Source organism: Nipponia nippon, unplaced genomic scaffold (assembly GCF_047370975.1).
Source record: "Nipponia nippon isolate SJK-2023a ecotype South Korea unplaced genomic scaffold, ASM4737097v1 scaffold_7, whole genome shotgun sequence".
Taxonomy (NCBI): domain Eukaryota; kingdom Metazoa; phylum Chordata; class Aves; order Pelecaniformes; family Threskiornithidae; genus Nipponia; species Nipponia nippon.
In genome coordinates this window covers 53,847,606-53,875,317 of record NW_028262391.1, presented here as the reverse complement: position 1 = coordinate 53,875,317, position 27,712 = coordinate 53,847,606, and the positions used below count along the sequence as shown (strand labels likewise).

The 27,712-nt window shown below is 51.4% G+C and overlaps 1 protein-coding gene across 2 annotated transcripts in view; it reads right to left on the bottom strand.

The window, feature by feature from the left end:
• ZFHX3 (zinc finger homeobox 3) overlaps window positions 1-27,712 on the bottom strand; it is a 683,250-nt gene that overhangs the window by 51,952 nt on the left and 603,586 nt on the right. For both annotated transcript variants that reach the window (XM_087738652.1, XM_087738654.1), the window contains one exon: window positions 26,436-26,667. In XM_087738652.1, the coding sequence (XP_087594778.1) occupies window positions 26,436-26,667 (232 nt within the window). The remainder of the gene's footprint in view (window positions 1-26,435; window positions 26,668-27,712) is intronic.

Sequence of the window (27,712 nt, the reverse complement as noted above, 5' to 3'; positions counted from 1 at the left end):
GAGGGGCCAGCGCCCACGCAGCCTCCCGAGGCCCCTCTCCCACCCGCAGCCTCGTAGGGACGCGTTCCCCCACCCACCCTCTGCCGCAGGTGCTCTGCCCCCTGCACACAGGTCAGCACCTCGCAACCTCTCTGCTACCGAAGGCAGCACCGCCGGCAGGGCTGCCCTCAAAAACCCCCCGGCTGGAGGAGTTTTGTCTGACAAGATTTCATGCCCCTTTACCGACGAGGCAGCCCAGCCCCAAGCTGTGTGCCGCCCTCCCCAGGGTGCTGCTGCTCCCCCGACACGGGAGGGCACGGCCCGAGCAGCCGCAGCAGCTGCTGGACCCTCGCTTCCACCCCTGCGCCTCTGCGGGGGGTCCTGCGCAAAGCGGGTCGCTTCACAAGCGCTGGGGACACCAGCAGCAGTGCAGACAAACAGCTGGCGGCTAGCAACTCAAGGCAACCCCGTTGCAAGCAGTTTTAGACAACAGCTTTCAACACACGCACTGTGTTTTCTGCACTAACGCAATTATTAATTCAGGTGGTGCGGAGAAAGCGTAACGCAGCAGCGTGCACAACAGCTCCTGCAGGCTGGGCGGAAGAGTTCGGGGTCTGGGCAGAGCGCACAAGCAGCTTTCCCACGACACAGAGCAGGGAACCAAACGCTGCGTTCTGCCATCTGGACACAAGCTACCTAAACCTGCACATCTCCAGAAAACACGTTAGCAGTGGAAAAGATCCTCCTATGTACCATGTGAAGGTTAAAAAAAAGGAAAGAAATCATTGAAATTGCCTCATAAATCTAGAGACATGCGTCCCTTCCCAGAAAAAGGGACCCATCCCAGCAGCCATCCTCCGAGCTTCCTCCCTCTCAGGGCAGCCCGGAGGGAGCAGTTTGTTTCCCCGAACGCCACGGTCGCACTGGAGAGGCGATGCCCTCGTCGCACCGGATGGCTGGCCTGCGCGCACCCGTGGCTCTGCCACTCACCGTGCTAACCAGCACATTAGCTACCCGGGCTAATTGGTTTATGGATAACATTAATTACCATGTTGCTCATTAATGGATGAAATCTTTATTGGTTCCATTGATCAGCGGGACTTGTTAGCCGGCCTCCTAACCAATGGCGGATGTAACAAGCTCTCTTATTGGCATATCAATTAATGCAATCAATTTCTGGCCAGCGGCTGCCATTCGCTTCCCTGCTTGTTAGACTGTGGAAGACAGAGTCATGTCAAGTAAGCATTTATTTAAAGGGTTTCTAATTCTTCTTGAGCTGACTTCCCAGCAGGCTTTCTGCCACACAAGGGTTTTCTGCCTCCAGAGACCTTCCCCTTTCCTCCCGTTGCAAAATCAGATCTATAACAGTCACTGCAAACTAAATCACTTCTGTAAAAATATTTAGCGAGTTACGCAAGTAGGACAGCTAGAGGTGTCAGTTAAGAAGTCGGACTGTACGACTACCCCAATTTAACGCATCGGAGAGACGGGCAGGAGTATGAACCCACTCCCAAAGGACAGGCAGGGGCTCAAGAGCCGTGCCAGAAAGCCTCCCTGCACACGGATTGATTTTAATTACAGGGTCAGTTCCCCACAATTAGCACGGTTTTGTCGGAGAACAATAAGCCCTTAATATTTCTGCCCTACCCCACCTTCCAGAGTGAACCTGGACCATTTTGCGTCTTTACGCAGCCCTGCCACGGGGGTCCGCAGGCATCCGCATCCCAGCTGCTGCCTGCATGCGTTTTGTCAGCCTCAACCTGGAAAAGGAGAGCAGGACTTGTGCTGCTCCCGCGCAGAACCAGCCGATGCTGGGAAACAGGCGGAGAACGTTACGGGGCCTTGCAGGGGTTCGGCAGTCTCGGCTGCAATGCTACACACAGCACTGGGGGTAACACAACACGCTCCCCTGCCCAAATCTCTGGGGAAAGAAAGGCGTATAAAGAACACAGGACCTACACCTCCCCAGGACAGAAACTGGAGAGATCAGCCCTGCTTTCCTGGGAAAGGTGGCAAAGGGGACAACCTGACAGATGAGCACAAAACCGGCAGTGGGCTGAAGAAGACAGAGAGATTTTCCGAGCCATTTCTCCCACGAGCAAGAAGAAGGGACTTTCAGTTAACTGGACAGGAGGGAAATGATGTTCACAAGGAGTAAGAGCCCCTACTCTGACTGGCAGAGACTTTGTCCTCTCCGTTTTCCATTGGCCTAGTGGCCAAACAGATTTCAACAGCAGAAGACGTTCAGAAAGAGCTCAGACCCCATCCTACTTGGGTTTAGTTTTTCTCTGCCTGTGAGAGGCCATGCTTGGTAGTGATCATAGCTGATTTCAGCATCCAGCTGCTGAATTTCCAGCTGACAGGAGCGGAGAGCCGGGGGTTATCCTGTGTGCCCACCACGCGGCGGGATCCCGTAGCCCAGGAGGATGATGGTGCTCTCAGACACCAGCTCGCTGCCAGAGGATAACAGGGGCCTCGAAGACGTGCCACGTCAACTGCCTGGATGCAGTAGGGTTTCTTTTCCTTTGGAGCGGCATTTGCGCTGTAGCAGTAAGCCTGGTGACGTTCCTGCAGCCAGATGGAAATATCAGCATGCTGCTAAATGCTCCTGACCTCCGTCCCTCTCCCCAGCTGCTGACCTGCTCGGTCCTGCCTGTGCAGCTGGAAATGCAGGAAACCCGGCGGCTAAAGGAGCCGCAGGACCTCGCAGGTGAAACAAACACGTTTTTCTATAGAATTAGACTGGGTAATTAGATTGTGGAAATCACTGTCACAGGATGTTGCTGTGGCCAAGAATTCAGCAATATTCACAAAAGGGATTAGATAATTAAGGTTAATGAGAATATCTAGGGATATAATTGCTAAATCTAACAAAAGAATTTGGAAAAAATATAAACCGACAAGCTTTAAAAGGGCACACACGAACTGCCTTCTCGCCGCGAGGGTTTACATGGGCACTCGCCCTGGCAGCAGGCGAGCTTGCAGCTGACGGCCAGGGGCTCTTCTCTCGCCCTGGTTCTCCAGCACCCCGTCACCTCCGGCCCCTCTCAGGCCAGCCCTGCACACCCCCGACCTGCTCGGGGTGTCCTGGAGCCTCCGGGCGACAGCTCGCAGCCCGAGGGGTGAGGCAGGAGCCGCCCGCTGCAGGCACGCTGCCCTTCTGCTGCACGAATCCCGTCCAGCCGTCGCACCGCCGCCGGGAGCAGTGCCGGCAGGACACCCGGGCTGCGATGCAGTGGGCCAGCCTGGCAGCTCCACCGGAACGCCGGGGCGACCCGCTGGCACGCGGTAGCCCTGCCCGCCCACGGCCATCCTTCCCGGACTAATCCCCGCTCTGGATCTTCACCCAGGTGATTATGTAGGAAGGATCTTCCCCGCCAAACACAATAATAAATCAAACCTTATCAGAGCTGAACTATAAATCTGTGAAGACTCCGATAATTTCTAGCCATGGGAATAACACCACAAAAGTACTTTTTAAACTAATTACTCAGATTCCGAAGTGCTGCCCTAATGAGCCTTCCTTCTGCCCAGAACTTACTAAGAGAAAAAAAATCTACCTTCAGTGCAGTAATTGCTGCTTTCCCCTTCAAACTTCTAACTGGAGATCAATGCTGCATTTTAAGACTCATTGATTTACAATTAGCCTGGCTTTCCTGCTAAAGTGTTTTTAAAGCAGAGTTTACTTTTATTTTATTTTGAAATCTCAGAGATCTGGTTCTTGGATTTTACATCCTCATGAGAGGTGTGCTGGAAACTAACAGACGAAGGACGGCACACATCTGAACGAAAAAAGGAAAAGGGGATTTTTGTTAGGCTCAGACTAGGAGAAAGAAAAGACACTCTTAAATATTTAAGGGATAAACATGAAAAAAGAAAGATGGAGGGAGAGAACCAAAGCTAAAAGAAAGGAACAGAAAGTGGAAACAAGGAAATGTAAAGGCAAACAGAAGGAAAAATGAATTACGGGCTAAGAAAGCAGAGTCACTGTCAGGCGGATCAGAAAGCCCTTACTGCCTCTGCTGTTTTATTAGCATCCCTGGGAAAAAAAAAGCAGCAGCTTTGTGCATCTTTGCAAAACAAAGCGCTAGTTAAAAATAGTGTGTACAGCAGGGACAGCGCGCTAACATGAGGGTCCTGGCAGCTCTTGCATTTGTACAATCTGTCCCACGAGGAGAGCAGAAGTAAGTGAAGCAATTAAGAATTCCATGCTGATTGCTTCAAACATGTTTTTCTATGCCATAAAGATAATAGCATTACGGATACATCCGCCTCCTCTCCCCTGCCTCTTCCCGTCCCAACATCAGCTACTTTGCATCCCTTCCCCTGGACTCCCGGCTCCTGAGGAGCCGGACCACTGGAAGGGGCCGACAGAGGCTGGGGAGCCTCCAGCCCCGGGAGATCCTCAGGCCCCGGTGGAGACGGCCCCGGCCCACCGCCGTAGCTGGCCCGGCTCCGAGCCGGGGGCTGGACCGGGCGGCCCCCAGAGGTCCCTGCCAGCCTCCGCTGCTCCGGGAGTCTCTGACTGTTCCGGAGCTTCTCAGCAGTGCTCGGTTCTGAATCATTTTTGGGTCATTTCTGCAGGAAATGAGCTACACCAGACAAGCCACTTCAGCGCTCCTCGTCCCTCCTTCGCCTCCTACTTCTTCCTCCAAAATAAACCTTGGGAAGGTCTTCTAGGATTAGCATGAGCAGCGACACGACAGGAGCCAGGCTGAGGAGCAGGGAGGCAAAGAAAATTGCCTGCAAGGGTTTACAATTTTGGAGCTGCCATAGCGGTCTAGCCTGCCATTTCGTTTGCTGCTCTCATAAATTTTGTTCTTTACTACTGTTGGGTCCCAGAAGTCAGTGGCAGATGATGGTCCTAGAGTGATGAAAGCAAAGCAAGAAAATAGGAAAGCCAGTAACATCTCTCCTTTTTTATATTTTATTTTACAGAAAGCTGCTTAGCCCTATTTCAAAGACTAATATGAAAAAAGTGCAATTAAATCCTCGAAAAACTGACAGATCAGCAAAACAAAACCACCCGGAGGAGAGCACGATTGAGCCTCATTAAGAAAGAGTTCAGTCTGTTTTTAAAACCTTTCTTAACACTTAGCTGGGTACCTCTCAGCAGCAACCGCTCCCAATGCGCCTGGCATAATTAGTGTCAGAACGGAAAGGAAAAAATCAACCTAGGAAACAGAAATTAAAACACCAGATTCAAGTGAGAGAAAAAGGTTCAGCTGTAGCGAAACCGTCTAAATTCTAACAATAACCCCTCCTCTCAGTCTGCGGCAAAGAGCTACAGTTCCACTCGATGCATAGACAAATACATGCCAATTAAAGAGAAAAGTGGCTGGGGCAAATTCGTGCTGTAAAATTTCTATCGCTAACCACTCCCAGTCCCCAAACAATATCTGCATGGCAGTCACATCCACACGCGAGGTCAGGTTAATGACAGATGGACAGTAAATTACACTGACCTCGACGGCAATTATAACTATCACAGTTGACAATAAGGAAATTGAGATACAGGGACAAATTCTGTGCGCTTTCAGTGGCCGGACCCTTTTGCAGGCTGTGCATGCAGACGCTTACATACGTACCCTACATGTTAAATTGCCAGCCTAGAACAGGACACCACACAGCCGAGATCTATTATTTTGCAGTGGGGGCGGGGATGAAACGCATGGGAGATAGAAAAGATGGCAGAGAGATGAAGCCATTTTATTAAATCAGGCAAATTCTAATTTATTCTGGGGAGATGGAGGAGAGAAAATGGATTCACTCTCAGCATGCTCACTCTGTATCGTCTGATCCAATCCCCACCGCCTCGCCGGAGGGGGAGGGGGCCTTGGCGTTCTGCAATTCTCCCACAATCCGAGAAAAAGATTAAAAAATAAGATGATTCTCCTTTTGGGTTTTGCAGCAGCCACGGGAAAAAGCTTTTCCTGGGAATGCAAGGTGCCAACCCCTGCTGTCAGCCGTGCCGAGCAGCACGCAGGGTCCAAGGGGTTTGCGTCTTGGGGACGTTAAATTGGCAGCACAAGGTCCAAGGCTGCACCACGCAAGCAAACGTGTAGGCAGAGATACGTGTCTGGGAAGAACACCCTGTGGTGGTCCTGCGCTCTCTACCATTCTTGGTGTACGCCAAAGCATGCACCCTCAACAGTTTGTAGGATCATCACCATCGTTCTTCTTCACCAGGTAAGAGACATTGAAATACACGTGTCAACGCAGGCAGTGCTGCCGAGGTTGGTGGCACCTCAGTTACCCACGGCCTTGCACGCTAGCGCAGAGCACAACCCTACCACCACCACCGAGCACCACCACCGGCCTCGGCCAGCCAGCGCCTCTGAGCACAGGCACTCTGCGCTTCGTGCTGCGACGTCAGCACTGCGCTCCCACAGCCCTCAGCAGAAACGGGGGTCTGACACCACTGCAGAGCTGGGAGCCGAGTCCCTCCGTGGCTCCAGCCGGCGCTTCGGCAGCCGAGGGAGGTCACCAGCACGAACGCGCAGCTGAGCTGGAAGCCACAAGGCTTCTGCTCCGCTCGTGGACGCGTGGCTCAGGTTATCTGAAACGACACACAGAACCCGGGGGCCGTCATGATGCTCACACGCTGGGGAAGGCTGTCTGTCGCGACAGCCAGGTGGGGACAGCTCATGCGGAGACATTTCCAAGTGGGGATGATATCCGAGCTTTGCGTTTTATGGACAAGGGCGACGTGCACAGCTGCTCGACGCGCAGAACAAAGCCAAAGAAACTCCGCGCTCAAGAGAAGAAACACCGCCAATCCATGGGAAAACGGAATGGTCCTTCACGGGTTTTGGAACTGGGGCCACGTGAAAACATCTAAGTTTGGTTAAACACCGCTAACAAAAAGCAACACAGCTCCTGCTGCAGAGAAGAGCAATCACTCGGACTTGTGCTCCCCAGCCATCATCCCAAAAGGAACAGGCAACTGCAACGCCCTTACTGCATTCGCTCGGGGAGAGGATCATTTGGGACGGACAGCGCAGATGCTCCCTGGCAACAGAAAGGTGAGACGTTGCTGCACAAGGCCCAACAGGCACAAGAATATCTCCCATTTCAGAATTAACAAGAAGGAAACAAGAACAACGTGCAATTAATTACCAGTGGCCAAAGAAGTCCAGAAAAACAAACAGGACTTAAGGTGAATTAGAAGAATGCTAAAGCTAGACAGGGCAGAACGTCCTGGGCTGTCACGAGGCTATCTTTCCATGCAGAAATCTTTCTAGTTAAGCTTGCAATGACTAAATCAATATCTAACACAAAATCCTTCAGAAAACACCCCTGCAGGAATCCCCCTCCCCTGAAACCGTCAACGTTTGTCCAAGTTCAGAACAGCGCAAGTACTGCACTGTCCTGGGGGTGAGCATGCGGTCCCAGCACCCGAGCGGCCAAGGTAGCTACGAGGATGCTGCCACTGCAAAAGCAGCCGAACCCCGGCAGGCTCAGGGCTCCGCTGAGCCCAGGCTCCAGCCCGCGAGGCTGAACCCTCGCCCTGGTGCTGGCGGGGCCCCGTCAGAGCTCCAGCCCCCGTCCCCAGGGCTCCCGGGCGGCGGGAGCAGAGCGGCAGCGGCTCAGAACTAATCTCGGCGCTGGAGCGAATTCCCACCCTGTGCTGCCCGAGAGGCCCCGGGGCCCGTCCCGCTGCCCGGGCAGAGGGAGCAGCCGGGCGGGCAGGGAGAGCGCTTGCACTGGGCGAGGGGAGAAGCGGGGCCGGCCGGGGGCTCAGGGGAAGCAGCTTTGCAGGAGGGAAAAGGCCTAAAGCATGGGGGAGAGGGGCTGAGCAGCAGCACCGGGAGCACAAATTCCTAGCAGAAGAAATTCCTGTTTTGCATCCAGCTCCAGCATGGGCAGTGAAGCTGATTTTATGACTTATTTATTTATTTAGTCTTTGATGAACAGAAGGTTAATATAAGAACAACTCCTTGGCAAACCTTTAAGGGTAATTCAAGCGACACTGATGTGAATCAATGTTCCCTTTGTGAACGCATTACTTGGCAGAAACTGGCTTTTTGTAACCCCCTTAAACCTAGCTGGCAAAACAAAAAGAGAGAAAAAAAAACGTCCTTCAAACAAAAGGATGAGGTGAAAATAAAGAGAGAGTCGACTGCACTTTATTCTCTTTCATAGAAGCAAATGGATTTGGTGCTTTTTATACATTAATCAATCAATATCACTGACTGTACATCAGTGGCGCAGCCAAGTTATGAATGACCTTTCTGGCAAAGAGGACACTTTTAATGCTCATAAGACTGCTCATAGCTTAGCAACTTTCCGAATTTATGCCTGCATGATTACCCCTTGGAGGCAGGCGCCCGTTAGCGCTGCACTAGATATGACAAGGTTAGTCCTTGCCAATTTGTGCAGAAGAAAGGAAACTGTTGACTGTGCGCGCGCGCTTCGTTGATGCAGTTGGCTGCTGCCTTCTGGACGGCGGAGGACGCGCTCACCCGACGCCGGGCAGCCACCTCGCCTGCCACGCTCCTTCGGACCAGAAGGAAACTCAGCCGGGGTCCAAAGCCGGCTGGGGGCCAGCAGGTGAGAGTCATCTTGTGCAAGAGAAGAGGAGAGCTGAGCCCAAAGCAGCTCGCCCAAGGGCTGAAAGCAGCCGTGGGACCGGGAGCGCGTTTCTGCCAGCCCCCGAGGGGAGCCCCGAGGCAGCGAGAGGCACACGGGTGCATGACGGGGCTGGAGGCCAGGCCGTGGAGCACGTCCTCCTTTCATCGCTTTGCTGGCCGTATCGAGCTGGATCCGCTACTCTGTGCGGAGCCAGGGAAAGCACTGCCTTACGCCGTCAAGAACAACAGACCGTGGGCAATGGCTTCCAACTCCTCTGTTCTTTTTTACATTATTTAAAAGAAAACAAAAAAGGATCCAGACCTCGAACTGCCACAGGGTCACCACTTCCCCGTGAGCTGTGACCCAGCTCTAGCAGGCGCACGGCCAACATTAGGGGGCTGCCACGCACGAGACTTCTATTTCACATTTCTGACTTTCAGGCATTTTCACATATGTGCATGTCCCTAGTCAGCTCCGTAAACTCTCCGGTGAGATCCAAGCTCTCCACCTTGGGTACACCGGCCCCAGCTCACACTCCTCCTCCTCCCTGCAACAGGGGCTATCATCCCCCCGCTTTCAGAAACAAAGCAGAAACTGATCACCTTGCTCCTTGCAGAACCATTCTTAACTTTGGAAGAGCACTGTGCTCTTCAACTGGGTTTTCATCTTGCCGTGCTTTTCTTTTTTAGAGTCTTTCCCTCTGCAACTTGCACCATTGGGAGCAGCCTTCCATCTGACGGGTGCTTAACAAGCCTCTTATTTTGTATTAATTACCTTTTGGGGCTAGAAGTAGACTTTCTTCCTTGTCCTACCTCTCAATCCTTCCTCTCTAATGGTACCTAGTTTTGGAGGGCTTCATGCTCTATGCCAGTCAGAGGCATGCAAAACCCCACTGCATCTTTCGAACAGCACATCCTTGACGTACAGATGTTTCCTGCCTTTTCAGCATTTTCCTATTTCTGCTGTTTTAGAGGAATCCTGGTGATTCTTCCTTCTCTTTCACCAGTGCTGCCTCCTTGCGTGAGACGGTCCAAAACTGGCACCGTCCCTGGCGCTGCAGGGCCATGCAGGCACTGCACCCCATGCAGGTGCTGCACCCCATGCCGCTGCTCTCCCCCTTGCACCTGCCGAGCGGCCGCGGAGCACGGGGTGGCACGCTGCACCCCTCAGCGGCTGGCACAACAGCAGCACAAGTGTAAACAGAAAGCTTAACACGACCAAACAACTCCAGGGAGGTGAGTCAGTCACCACCATGACCTATGCATGCACCAGAGGCTGGGGTTGTCACCCGGAGGTCGGGGCTGGCTGGCTGGGATGGCTTCCACAGGGCACCCCAGAAGCGGGGAAAGCGAGGGGTCCCCTGTGCTCCCCAACACAACGGCTGGGAGGAAGAGGATGGGATGGTGAGAAGGTGCTCGGTGACCCGGGGAGCCACTGCCGTGCTCCTGACCTCGCACACACGTCCTCCCTTGCCATTAACCAGCGGGAAAGTGAAATCCAGAGCAGAGCCAGCTGCTCGCTGCCAAGTGCCTCCAAGATTCGGCACGAGCGCACCTGACACCCAGCCACCGTCCTCTTCTTCAACCACCTTCGCAAGTTCAGGCAAAAGTCACCTGGAAGCGATGCCTGGACAGTGTCCCGCAGAGTGCTGGCAGGGCGCAGACAGCACCCGCGCCTCGCACCCCACCCATGGCCACCCGCGGGGACCTCTCTGAGCCGAGGTGGCCCAGGGCTCCTGCCGTTTTCAGGGCACGGCAGAGGAAAGCAGCCGGACTCCCTCCCCTACGGCCCCGCTCTCCCATGGCTGACGCTGCACGGGGCTGCTGCATGCTCAAGATCATCCGACGGGTCAGCACCAGCGCCCTCCATGGCCCACGCTCCCGTTGTTACACGGCGCTGTTGGCATCCCGCCGTCCCCTAACCAGGAGCTCTCCATCCTCCCCACGTCGCTGCCTTCTTGCGACACCGCTTGAGGCCACGGAAGCCTCAGAGTCTGGTGAAGGGGTAACAGGGGGGGCACGACCTGTCTCCCACTCCCCAAATCTCATCAGAGCCATGACGGCCGGCGAGGCGCTGGCTCAGGGAGCGAGGCACAGCAGGGAAAGGTCTGTTCACTCTGTACTGCCCGCATGCCTGCTTCCCTTCGCTCGGCATCCCGGCTGTGACCTCTAACCCCTTCCAGACTGGAACAAAATAAACTCCGCGCAATCCTCCACACCACACACGCACGCACGCACGCACAAAAGGGGAGGCAAAAAAAAGAATGGGAGGAGACGAGTGAGTAGGTGATGTGGAAAGGAGAGGTGGCTGCACAAGTGAAGTGGAACGGACAGGCACTGTGCGCTGCCAGATTGCCTGCCTGCCTGCAAAGGCCAAAATTAATGCCATTGTTTTGCCACAAAGGAGGCAGCAAAGTAGCAGCGGAGGCCAGAGAACAATCCTAAACACCAAGCCCTAATTCACCCTTCATAACAATAAAAAGGAGGATGGAAAAGGCCAGAACGCTTCAGCTTAATTGGTAACCAAATGAGAGAGTAGTTCCCAGAAAAGGAGCAGAAGCGTCTGCCCTGCATGAATACCAGCAAATCAGAAAAGCAAAGAAAAACCCTCGCAAGTCACGCTCAGTCCATCCCCGCTTTCTGTCCCTTTGAGTCTGGGGGCGAGCGATAGCAGGGGCAGACAGGGGCCCCGCACGCACCGTTCCAGAAGAAAGACAGGATTTAAGGGCTCGGGGTCCAACGCGGGACCGGGGAGGGCATTAAGTGGGGATGCACGCGGTGCATCGTGCCAGCTTCGGAAAAGGCCAGGGCACCGCTGCAGGCAGACCAAAGGAAGCCTACATCTGACACACTGTGTGGGAAAGAAACAACACGTTAGGGCACGTGTGGAACAGGACAAAAAAATTAAACACTGTCATTTATTTAATGAAGTGGCCACAGATGAATAAAAAGGCTGAAAAGAGGGGCAGGAAGAGGTACCTACACAGAAAAGAAGATTTGGGCTGCTGGGGCTGAAAAGAAATAAGGCGGCCTTGACAGGAGCATCCAAATGAAGGTTGGTTCAAGGGACTGGACCAGTACTGCTCCTCTCATCCTCTGGGCTCTGGAGGACTGACAATGAACATGGAAAAAAATGCAAATTTGAAGCAAATATGGATAACACTTTCTCATACAGCTCCCAATTAACCTTTGGAACTTGTGGCCTCAAGAAATCATCGAGGTCAAAACAAAATATATGGCAAGTGCATCAAGATGTGCAACTTAGAAAAGCAAACTGACTATTTGGAAGAAATAGAAACCCTCTTGCTTAAGGGCATGAACTAAATTTTAGTAGGAATAAGGATGAGACCTTTATTTGAGGTAGGTTATTATTTGTTTACAGGTCCCCAAATTTCCTTCTGAAACAGCTAGGGCAAGACACTGGCGTTGGCAGACATGTTATTAAGCAATCTCAAGTTTTAGTGGAAAAATAAATGCGTGTGGTAGCTCCTTCCCAGGCAGCTCTGAGGACTTTAATGCTATCACCAGAGGATCAATAGGCCTTACAGAAGGAAAAGGAAGCAAGTCTATTTGAGAAATACAGGCAAGTACTGGACCACTAGCAAGCACACAGGAGCGCTTTCTCCTGACATGCACGTCGAAGGACCTAACAGCAGTGCAAAGGCCGGAGCGGGTCAGGCCAGGGGCTACTTCTAGCCCTGTGCCAGCTGCTGTAAAACCTTGTTTCACAAATCATCCCATTGATAACATATACAATCTCATTTTGCCTATGGCTCTTAAAGAAAAACAAAATCAATTTCAGAAACCAAGCTCTGTATCTCTTGCAATTAAGTCTATAATCCTAACAAATGAGCTGCAGGATGAGAATACTTTCTGTTTTCATAATGCCTCCTCCGAACAAAGATCTCAAAGCACTTTTTCATTTAGGTCAGACGCTCTCCTTCTCCAGTCCTGCCAGTTAGATAAAGACCATCAGCCACAGGCTCCTGCAGCAGAACGAACCAGGACAGGGAGAAGGCCGAAACAAAGAGGAAGGACCCGATGCTCTGCAGGGACATTCCCTGGGGGGAGGAAAGGGGCAGGACGCTCTCTTCCAGCACTCAGCATGACCCTGCGCACTTGCACCAGCTTTTATAAACAAATGGTGCTCTCGTACAGGGCAATGAAGCCTACGCTGCAACCCAAAACCAGCCCGTTCAGTGGCAACAAGCTTCGAATTTGCCTTCCAAACACGATGGCACGTTGGCGTGCCGACGCTACAGTCTGAGTGTGCAAGCTCTGGAAAAGCTCTCCCGCGCTTGCTTTCTCTCTTTGGAACTGCTTTGGCTGACCAGTTGTGAGAGAAGCCTGCTCTGGTTATAGCAAGAAGTGGTATGGCTGAGAGTACTCTCCTTGCAGGTCTGGCACTTGGAAGGACAATTTTCTGTCTCTGAAGACCTGAAAGAAAGACCATGAGAAGGGACTCTACCTCTCCCTTCCAAGGATCGAAAAGCACATGGCAAATGTCAGGGAATTCAGTTTCACAACCACCTTAAGAGTAAGCAGATATTCTTCTTGTTCCATGGATGAAACCTAAATTGAGAAGTATCTTATTTCTATCAATCTATGTCAGAATTGTGAAGTTGTCCAGATTTCTGGAGTTCCAGTCCAATTTTTTAACATCTCTGAGAACTGTTTAAAACATCGAGGACAAAGCTAACATGTGCTCAGTGTCTGCTAATCCAAGGCCCAGAGGTTGCTTCTGGACCCTGACTTACATCCTCCATAGGCTCATACAGCAACCTTTTCATTGCTGTTCGCATCAAACATCTGGACAGGAGTTCTCACTGACAACGAGAAGCGAGTGTAACTTTGCCCATCTCAGAAAACACATTGGCAGGTTCTGCTACAACCAATGGTGAAAAAGCATCCCAGGAGGTATGAAGGGATCCTGTTTGCAATTGCCTCTCTGATGAAAAGATGGAGCTGGAGACCAGAAATCCAGCATTAATGTCCTGTGTGAGGAACAGCACAGTTCCATAAAAGCATCCTTTGCATCCATCCGAACCATGTAGTTTCCTCTTTTGCAGAAAGTGTGGATTTGCTGTCTCCAGGACGCGCTGTCACAGCCCAGGACACCTGGTACTGCCTCAGCCACTCTCAGGGAGAGCCCTAGGTTTACACTGGCCCAGACATCCTTTTAAAAGGACTTTTTATGTAAGTGCAACGTTTTTAGGAGAAAGGGAAAAATACAGAATTACAGCTACACAGAGGGAGACTCCACCCAGTCTGTATATATACCTCTCGAGAAACACAAACCATCCCACATCCTCTTTCCCTGTTCTTACACCGCAATGAAACTGTAGAAGGAAAATAAGCTTGGCATTTCTGCTTAGGAGCATCCTGCCAAACTGGACCATATGAGCTATCAGTTACAGGGTGAGACCTTAGGAGGCAGGTGTGGGCCCCCCTGAGCTGGCAAGCTCTTGCCCACCACCTCCTGACGCCCTGCTGCTGCTTCCTCCAGAAAGGAAACGGCAGTCCTTAGCCAGGGCTGGTGCTACCGCAACACCTTTTTGGTGTTAGCATCAGAGAGGAGTCAACCCCATTCCCGACCCCGAACAGCAGCAGTCAGGAACACGGCCACAAGTCTGGAGAAGATGCCTGGCTCCAGGACAACTTCCATTTTTATCCCCCATCGCAGAAATCAGCCAGAAAGGCTCATTGCTGACGATGTGCAGATGGGCAGGAGAGCGCTGAGCGGAAGGGACTGGAAACTGCCACCTCAGAGAGGTGCTGCCGTGACACGCAGCCCAAGCGTGCAGCCACGGCAAACCCCATCCCAGGGAAACGCTCTCAGCCTCCGACGCTCCTTAAGGATGAGCCTGTATGACAGAGTAGAGACGAACCGGCAGAGCACCACGCTCCCAAGCCTACCAGGGCTCTTCAGGAGTCGTTTGGCAAGAGTCCAGGCTGCCCACCACAGAGATACCAAATTAAGTGCTCCGGCAGCTACAGCAAACCCTGAAATACCATCTGGCAGACTGGGGTCCTGCTTACGTTTCCTACCTCTCCTCCTGGCATGGGCCCAGCGCTCTTCTGCGCTGGGGCTGCACGACCGGGCGGGTGGCCCAAGGCCGGTAAGGTCTGCCTGGGCGCCATGCCCCGCAGGACACCGGGGTGCTGCAATGGGCACGGCTGCACCTCCACACGAGGAGCAGAGCAAAACCCGGGAAGCACGAGCAGCGCTGACGGACCAGGCTGGAGGCCTGTTCTGCTCCGCGCAGAGTCGGCGGGCGGTTGGTTTGGAGCAGAGTTCCCGTTCTGTATCAGTCATTAGGCGCAGGAATCAGCAGCAGCCAAGCCCAGCTGCTGGGCCTTGCCGCACAGCGGCGCCTCAGCAAGGGCTGGAGCACGAAGCCTGGCAGGCGGCTCGTCCTCTCACGGCCCCTCCTCACCCCGCTCCGCTGTTTACTTATAAACAAGTTAAACATCCTCGCTGCCTTTGAACACAAAGCCTGCGCCCAGTTGAACATGACTGAACTTTTCTTTCTGCCGCTGTCCCCACCTAACGTGTTACTGGGCAAATTAGTGGGAAAGAAGGTATCGAGGTATCGGCAATTCTCTGTGCTGGAGCTCCAGCCCCTTTCAGCTCAGGTCAACAGCACAACAGGAAAAGCTAATACACCAACAAAAGCATGCAAGTGAGGCAACTCTCTAAACTCGTTAACCTGTTAACACAGAAGAAGGCATGTTCATTCCAGATATATTTAATTTGAAGCCCAGCAGTGTAGAAAGGAAGAAACCAGCAGTGCAGCAATCGCTAGAACGGCCAAACCTGCAGGAAAGATACTGGACATGAGCTGCTACCACGGAACACTATGAGATGAACACCATAAATCAGGGTTGACAGTGGAGGGACAGTCACGGGAGCACGCGTGTCTAAGTTTTTGGAAGGTTTCTTTTCCTCCTTACCACCAGAAGGTGAAAGCAGGGGCCTCGGTCAGACACAGCACTGGAGCAAAGTGCGAGGTTTGGACAGAAGCAGCACAGTTGTGCTGATGAGACTTTAAACACGAGCTGAATTTGCTGCTAACATGAATCCTGTGTCACTCACACTGACATCTAGCCCTTCTCCAACACATCTTCAGACAGGGCTGCAGTATCTACTGCTGTTCAACCTGCAACATCTTCAAGGCTTTACTGATTCACCCCAAAAAGGGAGAGCCCTTCAGCCTTGAACTTACCCCGCACCACTGCAACAACCACCTTGTGGTCCTGAAGAGTTCCCTATTCTAAAACTGGAAGGGAGACCAGGGAAAAGAGACAGAGGGAAGAGAAGCAGAAGGTGCAGCTGGCACCGGCCGCACGGCTTTTGGTGACCAAGCTCCGTACCAAGGGCGAGAGAGCAGGGACAGGGCAGCAACTCTCCTGTCCCAAAGGGACAGCAGCTGCTCGAGCTCGGGGGAGACGCTGCGCTCCGACAGCCTGGCTTCAGTCTGGCTCTGGAGTTTGTTCTGACGGGGAGAAAAAAGCAGAGCAGGAGAGGGACCAGGAGCTTCCCAGCGTTTTACGACAGCATCTGGTGATGTTTTCCCCTTTACTTTTCTTAAGTGGAAAGGGCTTTAAGATGCAGCCGAACAAGAAAAACATTCTGGAATAAGTCAGCCGTCAGAGCTTCCTCTCTTTCTGCTTAATGAAAGCCAGGAGCTCCCAGTGACAAGTGTCTGCTGGAGCTGGATGGGGAGTTTATGAGATTCCTGCCACGTTTCAGTGATATTACAGCGTGCCTTTGGTCTGCTTCCCCAGCCCAGCCATCGAACCGCTTCCTTCCCGCCAGGCGCCTCCCATTAGAGAGTTTCATTAAGCCAATGCTTGGGGGTTTGTGTAGGTTTCTGTTACCCCCCCGCTTAACCAGGGGCACATGAAAAAATCATGATAAACATTAATAAAAACAAAATTAAAATGATTAAACCTTTCATATCCTTTAGAGATTATCTGTTCACTGCTGGTTGGTCAAAACAGAGCTAAGGCACAACTGCTTTTCACTTTAAACTCAAAACCAACCCAAAAATATAAATAACAAAGGAAATCTGCCTCTGCCAGATATTAAAGAGGAACCAACTTTATCCCTGCATTCTGCGAAGCCAGACCTCAACAGTCCCACGGTGTCCCCTGTGCACAAAGACAGAAAGATGCTGCTGGGATGGGAACAGCGTTCTCCAAAATTTGGGTGGGGGAAAGGACGCACGCAGGGAACAGGTACAAATTATGTGAGAGAGTAACACCGGGACAGAGCAGTCCCTCTGTGCGGACTTCGAAGTTCCCCGTAGGGACTGTCTTAAAGCACGCGGCTCTCCTCATGTCTTCAGACCTGCCAAAGGAGCTGTGTACAGCAACCCCGGCCCACGGCCGCGAGATGTGCATCTGCTGGGTTTTGATAACCATTCCAGCAATACGAAACTAAAGCAGAACCAAAAGCTTCCACCTGCCCCTCTGTCCAGCTACGACGGAGAGAGCCTGCTGTCCGCCCAGCCTCTGGACATCCTCCAGAGGAGCCCCTGCACAGAAATACCACGACTCCCACCGGGAACGGGCTGGAAAGGTAAAAGGTCCTTAAGCCATTCAATCCACAAAAAATGAAAAAATTCCAAGGTTCAGCAGAGCAACAAAGGGGAGAGCAACAAGCTATCCTCCTGCTTTAAACGAACACACATGACACAAGATCTTGGAAAACAAGATGATAATCCTGCATGTGGGGGTATTTGGTGGGGTTGGCAGAGAGATCAGAAATGCTGCAGTAAAGGGGAACTGCGAGTTTAATCAGCTTAACGTACACATCGCCAAGAGCTGTTTTCCTCTTCGTTGCTATTTCACGTATGTTATTGCACCACGGGCGAGTGTTTTCTCAAACCAGGACAATAGCTTGTCTTACTCCCTGTGTCTGAGGATGAGAGGAGAGGAGCGGATTTCCTCTTCAGACAACGAGGCTGCTGCACACCCCCAGCCGTAGGAACCAGCCCCCGGCAGAACGCTGGCTGTGTGCGACGCGGCACCCAGCGGCCTTCCCGGCCCCCTCTCGGGTACCTGCTGCGGCTGGGCCGCTCAACGCGCGCCGAACGCCTCTTTGACAATCACGTACTGGTGATTTGGCTGGATTTACATGCAACGCTTCGGAAACAAAGACCGAGCCGGCTGCTGCCTTCAGGGGGTTACAGATAACATATTGGGAAAAGACAATATTGGGTTGCAGGGAGCGAGAGAGAGGTAAAAAGCCCGAGAGAAGCTAATGAAGCTGGGCAGCATTTGATGTTTGCACACAGGAGCTCAGATTGTCATTTGGGTTGGCAGATTATTAAATGTGTCAATCAAGGACAAGCCTGGAAATGGCAAGGGGAAGCATGTGAAACGAGGTTAGCTGTTAAACACCGGAGGAAGGAATCTCCTTTGGAGGAGGAGAGGGTGACTGGCAGCAGCACAAGACCAGAGGAGCTTCTCCAGCCATAAGGGGCAGGGGCAGCGCGAGGAGAGGGCATGCAGAACATCATTTTGGAAGTCCGCTTCCACCAGGTGGGAAATTTTACACCAAATCCCTCAGCGTGCACCTCGCGCGTTGCTCTTCCCCAGCCCTCTGCAAGGGCCACGCGTTCCAGCCAGGTAAATACGTGCGTCGCCAGCGGAGCCAGAGCTGTCGCGTGCTTTCGGTTGGCAGATGCTATTGTATAAACTCTACGCTGTTCTCCTGCAGCCACTGTACAAGTAATCTGCTTTGGGAAGTTTTTAGTTGTTGTGTGCAATTAAGTCCCATGGAAAAGTGGAGAGAGGCTTACAAAAGCAAACTAATTATTCCTTTCTGAAACCCTCCATTACCTCTATCAGATGTAGGAGAGCAACATGCATGTTTCTCCAGCATTAGCAATGACCACATTTTCTTTAATTGAGACCAAGTGGAGGACATCAGATCTTAATAAATTTGAGTTATTGCAAGCAGGGAGAAATATCACTTGGCATTAGCCATTTTCATTTCCAAAGTCTTAAGGTTCCACTGGAAGTACGGAGCCTGCAATCATGAAAAATCCACTCAAAAGGAGCGTCTCGCATCCCTGTTGTAACAAATTACATTAATAATTACTCCATGCTTGACGACTGTGAATGAGAAATGCCTTGCATGGTTGCCCATGCTTCGAGGTGGGAAAATAAGAGGACAGTTCCCTCGCGGGAGATTTCTTTGGAAGATCCCCTTCCACTTTCTCCACCGCTTCTTTCACTTCAGTTTACAGTTGGGCCGATCGCAATTCCTAAGTCCAGGGCACAGCCTCCGAGGGAAGGGAGGAGCTGGAGAGCCTGGACGGGAGAGGGGGGAATTCAGAGAGCAACGCGTGCTGCGGCACTTCCAAGTCACAACTTTAAACCGACAAATGTGGCTGACATCAAGGCGCCCTTCTGCTAAATAGAAACTTTTTGTCTAAGAGAAACCTTTTCATACTGCAAACCACATCCTGAGTGTTTGATGAACAAATCTGCTCCCGATCACACGGGAACTTGCTTCTGCTCCCATTTACCATCGCCTCTCTCCTGACGGCGATGCCTTTGCATCCCTGGTGCAGCTACAAAACTGCTTTTAAGAAAGAGGAACATTAACAAAGTGTTTCATATGACTCAGAGTGAAAACAGAGGTGCAAGCACCATATGAGCATCCAGCTGCCTGCAAGCACCACAGGCAGAGCCAAGCTGAGTTTGGTAACTACTATTTTTAAACCACATGGGGTTTTCTCATCTGGCAACTGCTCTAGCTATACCTCAGTTCTGTTTACATACTTGGTTTCATTAAAAATTCACATCCTGATTTCAGTCTACAGTTTGCAGCCCTTCAGAAGTTCGAATACTGAAATACAAGGAAGAGGTGGATGGATAGTGCACAGAGAGAGGGGAAAAGCAGGAGCCGGGGGGTATCCCCTCCTCCCAGGGAGCTGGCAGCTTTCAAGGGGTTACCAGAACAGAGCTTTACAGGAAAGGTAGTCCTCTAAATACTTGTAATGAGCCTGCCTGGAGTGGGGAGAGTGGCCGGTCCCTCGCTGTTTGCTGGCAGAACAAGCAGCATGGATGCTCCAGCAAGGCCGGGCACAGCGATCCTCCCGCTCCAGCCCCTTTCCTGCCCAAACAAAGGGGCCTTTGACCGCGCTTGGCCGAGTTTAGCAACGGCTTCCAGAGAGCCTGCCCTCACTCTTCACACGCGAGGGCCTCAACAATGACTTTGTGTGTTGGAAGAAGATGGCTGCTAAGGATTTGGCAGAGATTAGCGGGATTGCTGAAACAGTATGTCCACCATAGGGAATTGGTTCTCTGCGGTGCAATGGGGAGACTGCGGCATCCCCTTGCGGTACGCATCCAGAAAAATAATCCTTCAAAAACTACAAGTGGTATCTTTGGCTGGTTTAGCATGGTCTTAGGGGAACACTCCCATCTCCACAAGGACAAAGAGCTTCTCCAGAAGTATATGGTGCTAAGAAAAAAAATATATAGAGCTGCACTGAATAGAAGATATTCTTTATTTTTGGCCTTCCTACAGATTTTCACAGTAAGGATACAAAGCTTTGTAAAATAGTCTATAGGATGACTCACAGAGTTGAGAAATGGTCAGCATTTCCCACTAAATATTACATGACTTTTCCACAAGTCATCTTACTCGTCCCACAAAGCTCTGCCATGGCCTCCAGCACAACTGTAAAGACCAACAAATCTGACTTTCTTGGGCTTACTTGCCACATTTTTTTTGTTGTTGTTTTTTCAAAAGCATTCTCCACAGTCCCACAGATTGCATCCAGACTGCAGGACTCAAGCTGCCTTGGAAAAGGAGGAGAAAGGCGCACACCTTTTCCTTGCTGTGCTCTGCTCCCTCCTTGGACAACGCGGGGTGGTCTCAGCCTCGGGGCAGGAACCTCTCCTCCAGCCACAGAGCCACTGCGCAGCTTCTACCAACACAACTCCTTGGTCCATGCAAGTTGTCCTCTGCATTTACATCTGCTAAAATCTCTGTTTTCCTTCAAAGATGCCAACAAATTCAGGACTCGTACGAGAGGATGATCAAAATGAAACTCCTAGGCATCATAAAACTCTTGGTGGTCTCTTGCCTCAGCTCCACCTGACTCTTCTGGATCTAGTTATTCTCCTGCAGAGCCCAAGCATGAAGCGTTTCCACCTGAGGGGCCTCAGCTGAGGTGAAGCTTACTGCAAGCACTAGGACCTTCGCCTGACTTGAGGAGCGTGGCAGACCCTGACCTGCGCAGCTGCATGAAGCAGCAGCCCCGGGCCAGGGACACCCAGGATTCCGGTGCAGGTGAGGAACGCGGACACCTGACGGACACCTGAAGGACTTTGGCCCTACACAGTGGGAAGAGTGGGCAACCCCCCTCTGCTCCTCCCATAGGAGGACAGCTACGGAAAGGGAGAGCAGATGGAAATGGAAAACAGGAGGAGTCAGGAGAAACAGGTAAGGGAGGAAACCGATTCATTACGAACAGCACTTGACGAAAGAGAAGCAGGCTCAGCAGCTGGGGCTGTAACAAATCCACACCCGTGTGGATAGCATGCGAAGAGCGACGCGGCAGGGTGAGCGGGGGGCTGCGTACGCCCCTGCGCAACCCGCGCTGGGGACGAAGCAGCAGTCCCGCTCCAGACAGGCTACTCTGCGCATGGCTCTCCGAGTTGTAAAACGGGCTGCCTGTACTCGATGCCTTCTAGAAGGAAACACTTTCAAAGCCAGAACAAAAATTTGGTGCAGGTTGTTTCACTCTTATTTCTATGATTATCTAATGAGTCATAAGTGCCTCCATTCCTACATCTTGAGAACGTTTTGTTTTTTATTATGGGTTTGGGTTTTTTTTCTTCTCTAAACCCCCATCATTAAAAATCAATTAGCTTATGGGTAACGTTATACAGATGCTTCTGCAGCAAGGGGCTGACATCTGCAGTGGCAGCAGCCCAGATACTACAGCAGTAGATGTCCAAAAATACCCCACAGAGGAAAATAACCCCCCCACCCCTAAAGCTGTATTCTTTCTGATCAACAAAACAGCTGAACTGAACGTCCAGGCTGGGCCCGCTTCCCTGTCTCCTGCATAATTAGCACACTTCTCAGAGCAGGCAGAAAAGTTTAATTGTCTTTAATTATCCAGTTCAAGGAGGACTGGGTTTCTTGCCTGATGTCCATATAATTTCCCTGCCAACGACTTCATCATCCCTTTACTGGAAGCGGAGTGTAGCCTCTAAAGCTCTCTTCCATAAAAGACACAAAAGTTTCAGTGAAGGCCGTGCTGCTGGCACAAGCAGAGACAAAGGTCCTTGTGTCTACAAGGCTGTTGCTTAGCCTGCAGCATGTGTTTTCGGCGGGGTGGGAGGGAATGAGTTGCAACTAATGTGCAATCAAGAACCACCACAATTACAAATGTAAATGAACAGGCAATTGGCACTGACCTTTGTAGATTGTTAGAGGACTAATTAAGGTATGATCAGACGCTCTCTTCCAACAGATTGAGATGCATCTATACAAGCAAATATCTACACGCCGCCCCAGAGACAGCAATGCTTTTTCCTACATGCTTGCACACACCAGCGAGTATGTACACACAGACAGACATGGCGTTTAACCCCAGCATCTGCTCTCTGCCACAGAGCAAACAGGACAGAGCGGGAAGGGGAACAAGGCAACTCCACTCAGGCGGCCTACGCAGTCCCACTTAACACAAGGCTGCAGTCTGAGGGCTGAGCTGCATTTCATTACCGCAACCAGCGGTTTTATGTAAAGCTGGGGATGAGGAGATTGGCACAAACTGGATGAAGTTAGGGAAAGAAAAAAGCGAGAAAGAATCTTTCAGCGTTTCTAGCAAAGCCACGCAGGTCTCCAGCAGCGGCAGGAGCGATCGTGGCTGCCGTGTGCCCGCACCTCGCCTCGGGTGACAGCTGGCCCAGGGCTCTGCCCTGGAAGCAGCAGCAGCAGCTGGCTGGACCCCACCGTCCCCCTCACAATGTGATCCCTCGTGCCTGCTTGCTCCTGGTCACAGCACACCAGACCGGAGAGCGAGGAGAGGGATGATGCTTCACACTGCTGCTGAGGCAAACCAGCAGCCGGCCAGCCAGACCAGCGAGAGAACGGACCAGCACGAGAAGGGAAGGGTTTTCTGCCAGCGCAGCCCTGCCCTGAGCACTTGCAGTTCTACAGGGAGAGAAGACAGGCTGCGGTCAAGGTTCTGCTCAGGGCCCTGGCCTCATCCCTGCCCGTCGGATCTTAGCACCTCCCAGGACAGCGGCTCCACACCCCCCAGGGCTGGGACACCCTCCCGGGCAAGAGTTTTGCAGAAGGTCGAAAAGCTGTGAAGACTGAAACGTTTTAAGAGTCCTCAGAAAGAGCAGTGATAACAAAAGGGGACTCACTTTGGAAAAAAACGCAAGCTGATATTATATTTGTAGGGAAACCGAATTCAAAACAAATATAATTAACCAGAAGGGGAGAGAGAATCACAGCGATGATTACCAGGGAGTAGCAGCAGCATCAAAACAAGCCACTGCATTTGTAATGCAGCAAATCAACAAAAAAGTCACTGTCCCTTTGGGCCCCCTGACAGACGTGTCACAGATCAGAAAAGCACTTTCTGCTCAAGGTGTCTGAAGCACAGGGAAGACTTGCTCGTGTTATCCATTATCACCAGAGACTCTCATCAAAAGGCAGTGAGGGAAGTCCACCTAGCCCTCAGAAAAAACCAATAAAGAACAAACGGGGACACAGCAGAGAAACCGTCGTATTCTACAGGAGGAAGAAATGCGGAGAGCCAAGTGCAGCCCTGCCCCGAAGGAAGAGCGTTTCCAGGCCGGCAGCATCGTGCCAGGAGGACCCGGCGGCGGAGCCTCACTGAGCCGCACGCCCTGCTCTCCTGACCCGGTCTAACAGCCAAATACACCAGCAAATTCAAAACCAAGAAAAAACAAAAGCGTCATCAGAGTGAACTTAAGCCTAGGTACGTGCATATCCCTGCTACACATCTGACACCCCAAACTACAGAAAAATAACAACAACCAGCTAAATAATAAATAACAGCAGCATTTTATAACGCTGGAAGTTTAAACGTCACGGAAAAAAGGGAAGGATCAGCCTGTTCAAGGCAGATCTTTCTGTGCATGAAGAAATTACACTCAATAAATCAAAGCTGAGAAACAAGTTACTGTTGTGCCCCGCACGAGGCCGACCTTGCCCGCCGGGAGGACCACCCCTGGGTGCCGGGCAGTGCCCCCGCCTGCCCTGACGCTCGGCAGTGGGGGCACCAGCCCGGCTCTGGCTTGCGGCATCCCGACGCACCTTCCCTTGGGATATGTCCTCAGCCCAGGCCGGAGCTCAGCCCAGCCGCTGGCCTGGGGCTACGGGGCCACCCTGCTTTATATGGCAGTTGATGTTCTGATACCGTAACAGGGTCAGAATAAATGGGAGACGAAAGCATCCGTTCTCCCCCGCAGGGGTACCGCAGCTTCTCACCCAAATCCGACTCCCGTCACTGCAGGGAAACCGGAGCAGCGCCTCGTGCCTGCGGCCGCCAGTGCGCCGGCGAGGCGTGCCCGCTCAGCCGCTCACAGCCATGGGCTGCAAGTGTTTGCAATAAAGTATCTCAGGTCAAAGTGACATGCAAAACGGAGCAGGAGTTCCCCCCTTTGCATTCTAGAGAGTCTTATTCTTACTTGTATTTTTAATCTTTGAAATAAAATATGATAAAGAAATTCTTAGTGCCTTTTTGCTGTCAGTTTTTGTTAAAGAACCAACAAGCTTAAAGGAAATTATCTCAAGCCATTTGAAAAAGTAAAATATTTTTAAATAGAGATTTCCTTTCAGTGACTTGTCAAGACTTTTCGTTTAAAAAAAATTACATTTTTTTTTAAAGGGTCAACAAATCCTTTTCCCTCTCAGCTAGCCAGCTTCTGCACTGCCAGTACCTGCAATGTCATAATCCTGGCGGACGTACAGGGAAAGATAAGGTTTCTAAAGTAAAAGACAAAGTAAACAAAAATTTCGAAAGTAAACAAATATTTTCAAGATTGTTCTGTATATCACAAAAGGGCACAGATGGTTTCTCCTCTCCGTTCATTTTGCTTTTAAGAAAACTCACAAACCGTACAACACCGGTCAACATATCCTTTCGAAATCTGGGTGTTTTTCTCCAGCAGAGCACCGCAGAGAAGGGGAGCGGCTGTAAGAGCTGCTGTCCCCTCCGGGATGGTGCGGCAACCGCAGCACGCTTTCACTGTCACCCTGACCTTTGGGAAAGCGTATTCCATGCCCTCGACTCCGCTGGGCCACCGAGTTCACAGATCGGTCACTTTTTTCCATGAGACTGAATTTAACTCTTAATGAAAAATCTCCCGTTTCACTTTTTGGGTGTTCTGCAAGTATTTCAGATCCTTGTTACTAACACGCATAACGGCAGCGCAACCCAGGTTTTAATTCAAGAGACATTTCTAAGCCCCACACGTATTCTCCTCCAGCTGGTGCTGCTTCCCTTTCTCAGCGCCTTTAAGCTAAGATCACTTTCCTTGTCTCGATGTGCGTTAATTGCGGAATGCCAGCTCCTCGGAGCACTCTTCTCTAAGATTTAGTCGTTTCAACAGCAGCCATGGAGGAAAGTCCTGGTTGAAGCTGAGATGAGGGCTGTGAAGGCTTTCGCCGGCATCCCCCCAGCTCCAGCATCTTCACATCCCTGACAGCACACGTACCAGCCGACTCGGGCAGGCTCTCCTCCTCCTCCCTCCAAAGAGGACTTAATGAGATCTTGCTTTTTCCTAACATAAAAAACTTCTTAACCCTTTAAATGATTAAACAAAGTACAACTTCTGTTTTGCCCAGCCTTTAAGGAACATTTTCTCTTGCTAGATTCACAGCTGCAATCCCTTTCCTATTATCTGCCCTTTCTGTATGAGCAAGTACTCCGTCCAAGCCCTTCACTTTATCCACCTTGTCAAGAGGAGACATGGAAAACAGACAAACACTCGCCCCTTCTCCTGCCCACCCCTCTCCACCAGCTCCTCCTCCCGACCCAGTGTAGCCGAAATACGAGAAATCAATGAGCAAGCTGGGACAGGTTCGCACTGGCGCCCAGGACATCACTTGACACATTGCAAAACATCTACAAAAAGTATAGTTCACTAGTTTGTTAGAATTATGCAAATGTGACGGTATCTTTAGACACTCACACAATATTCCACTGTTTAAGACACTAACTGGAAGAAATATATAATATAGAATCATAGAATCGTTTCGGTTGGAAAAGACCTTTAAGATCATCAAGTCCAACCGTTGACCCAGCACTGCCAAGGCCACCACTAAACCATGTCCCTAAGCACCGCATCTCCCCAGCTTTTAAATACCCCCAGGCATGGGGACTCAGCCCCTGCCCTGGGCAGCCTGGGCCAGGGCCTGACAGCCCTTTGGGGGAAGAAATTTTTCCTAAAATGCAACCTAAACCTCCCCTGGCGCAGCTTGAGCCCGTTTCCTCTCGTCCTACACACTTCCACACGTCAAACTTGCATTTAGCCCCACTGGAACAGAGGGGACCACTTACAAGTACGAAATGAAGCATGTGTGTAAGTATTTAGTGCTTCAGAGCCACCACCCGCAAGCCCCGTGAGGCAGAGCTATGCTGGATGCTGCGGGTACAGCAGAGGTCTTGTCCTACCTTGGGGCAGCCGGGACTTCCATAACATATTATTGACAAGTGGTAAGCGTCATCCCCACCGCAGGGAAGAGAAACAAGAAAGTCACCGAGTTTGACACGAAACTGCACAGCGGGTCTGATGCTGCTGGCCAGATCCTGTGGCGCAGAGAAGCCAAGAGCCCGACCCTGTTCATGCAAGGGAGGCAGCACTCACCAGCCTCCGCAGCTGGACACTTCCGGATGGTGAAGATCTGTCCCAGGTCTTCCTCCTCTTCAGGGAGACCCTTCTGGAGACGCTGCAGCTTACGCAGGCTTTCACTCCGCTGGTGTTTCATGGAGCGCACGTGCTGGATAAGGTTCAGCTTGGCCTTGGTGGAGTAGTTACAGAGGACACAGTGATAATAGCAGCTTTCACCCTCAACCCCGCTCTCGTGATGCTGAAGGTGCTGTGAAGAACAAAGTAGAGAGATGTGAATTTCCTGTATCACCTCCAGTCTCCCTGGGTTAGTCCACTGTAAATTGCTAAAAGCCACCTGGGAATTAAGTAAAAAACCACATTTGGACAAAGACACCGTAAGATCAAGCCTGTTTATTCTCAAGGCACCGTGCACTCTCCTGCTTAAAAGCAAGAAAAACATAACACATTGAAATGAGCGCAGAAGCAAGAATCGAGATAGGCAAGATCATCTCCTTCTGTAAAAGGAAACACCAGATCCAACATTAACAACTATTCACGACCTATGCATGGCTAATTCTTTCATATTTAAAGCTTATCCTGGGAGGGGATCCAACTTCACGTCAAACAGATAAAATTAAACTTGACAAATTCTCATTGAAAACTAAGAAGAATAAAACCAAAGCCATCCTAGAACACAATGAACCCATTAGATCGAGAGGCCCTGGAAACAGCGTATGGAAACGGAGCGTGAAGTGTATGCCATCCTATCCATCATCCAGCGCTCTGTTCCCTGGCATCTAGGCTTTACTGCCTTGGACCTGGAAGAGCGCAGCAGCCTGGCCTGGAAGACAGCCGTGACAGCGGTCCAGGCTGAAAAGCCAACGGTGAGCATGCAGCTGGGTATCACCGCAAGAGGTTAGCGCTTGGAAAAAAACCCTGTCACCCTCTGAAGCTGTGCTATCGCAGCCAATATAGCTGAGTAGAGTATTATACCTTGATTATTTGACAAAATCTATCAACCGTCTGGCACAGAGGTCCATGCCACTAGGGAAACGAATAGCTGTTTTATGTCATGGATGCCAAGGACGCAGCAATTAGTTCTTAAAACCAGAGGGGAGAATTCGCTGCTTACAGCTACGTCAGCTGCCATGGCACAGCCGCCCTCCGTTCAGTTTGGGCAGCGGCAGGCAGGGCTGGGAGTTCACAGTAACCTTCCCAGTTCCCACAGCGAGGGCTTATCGCAGGTTGAGGAAAAACGGCTACTGAAGTCAAATGACGGAAAAGACTCCTCAGTGAAGGCCATTTGGTGCTTC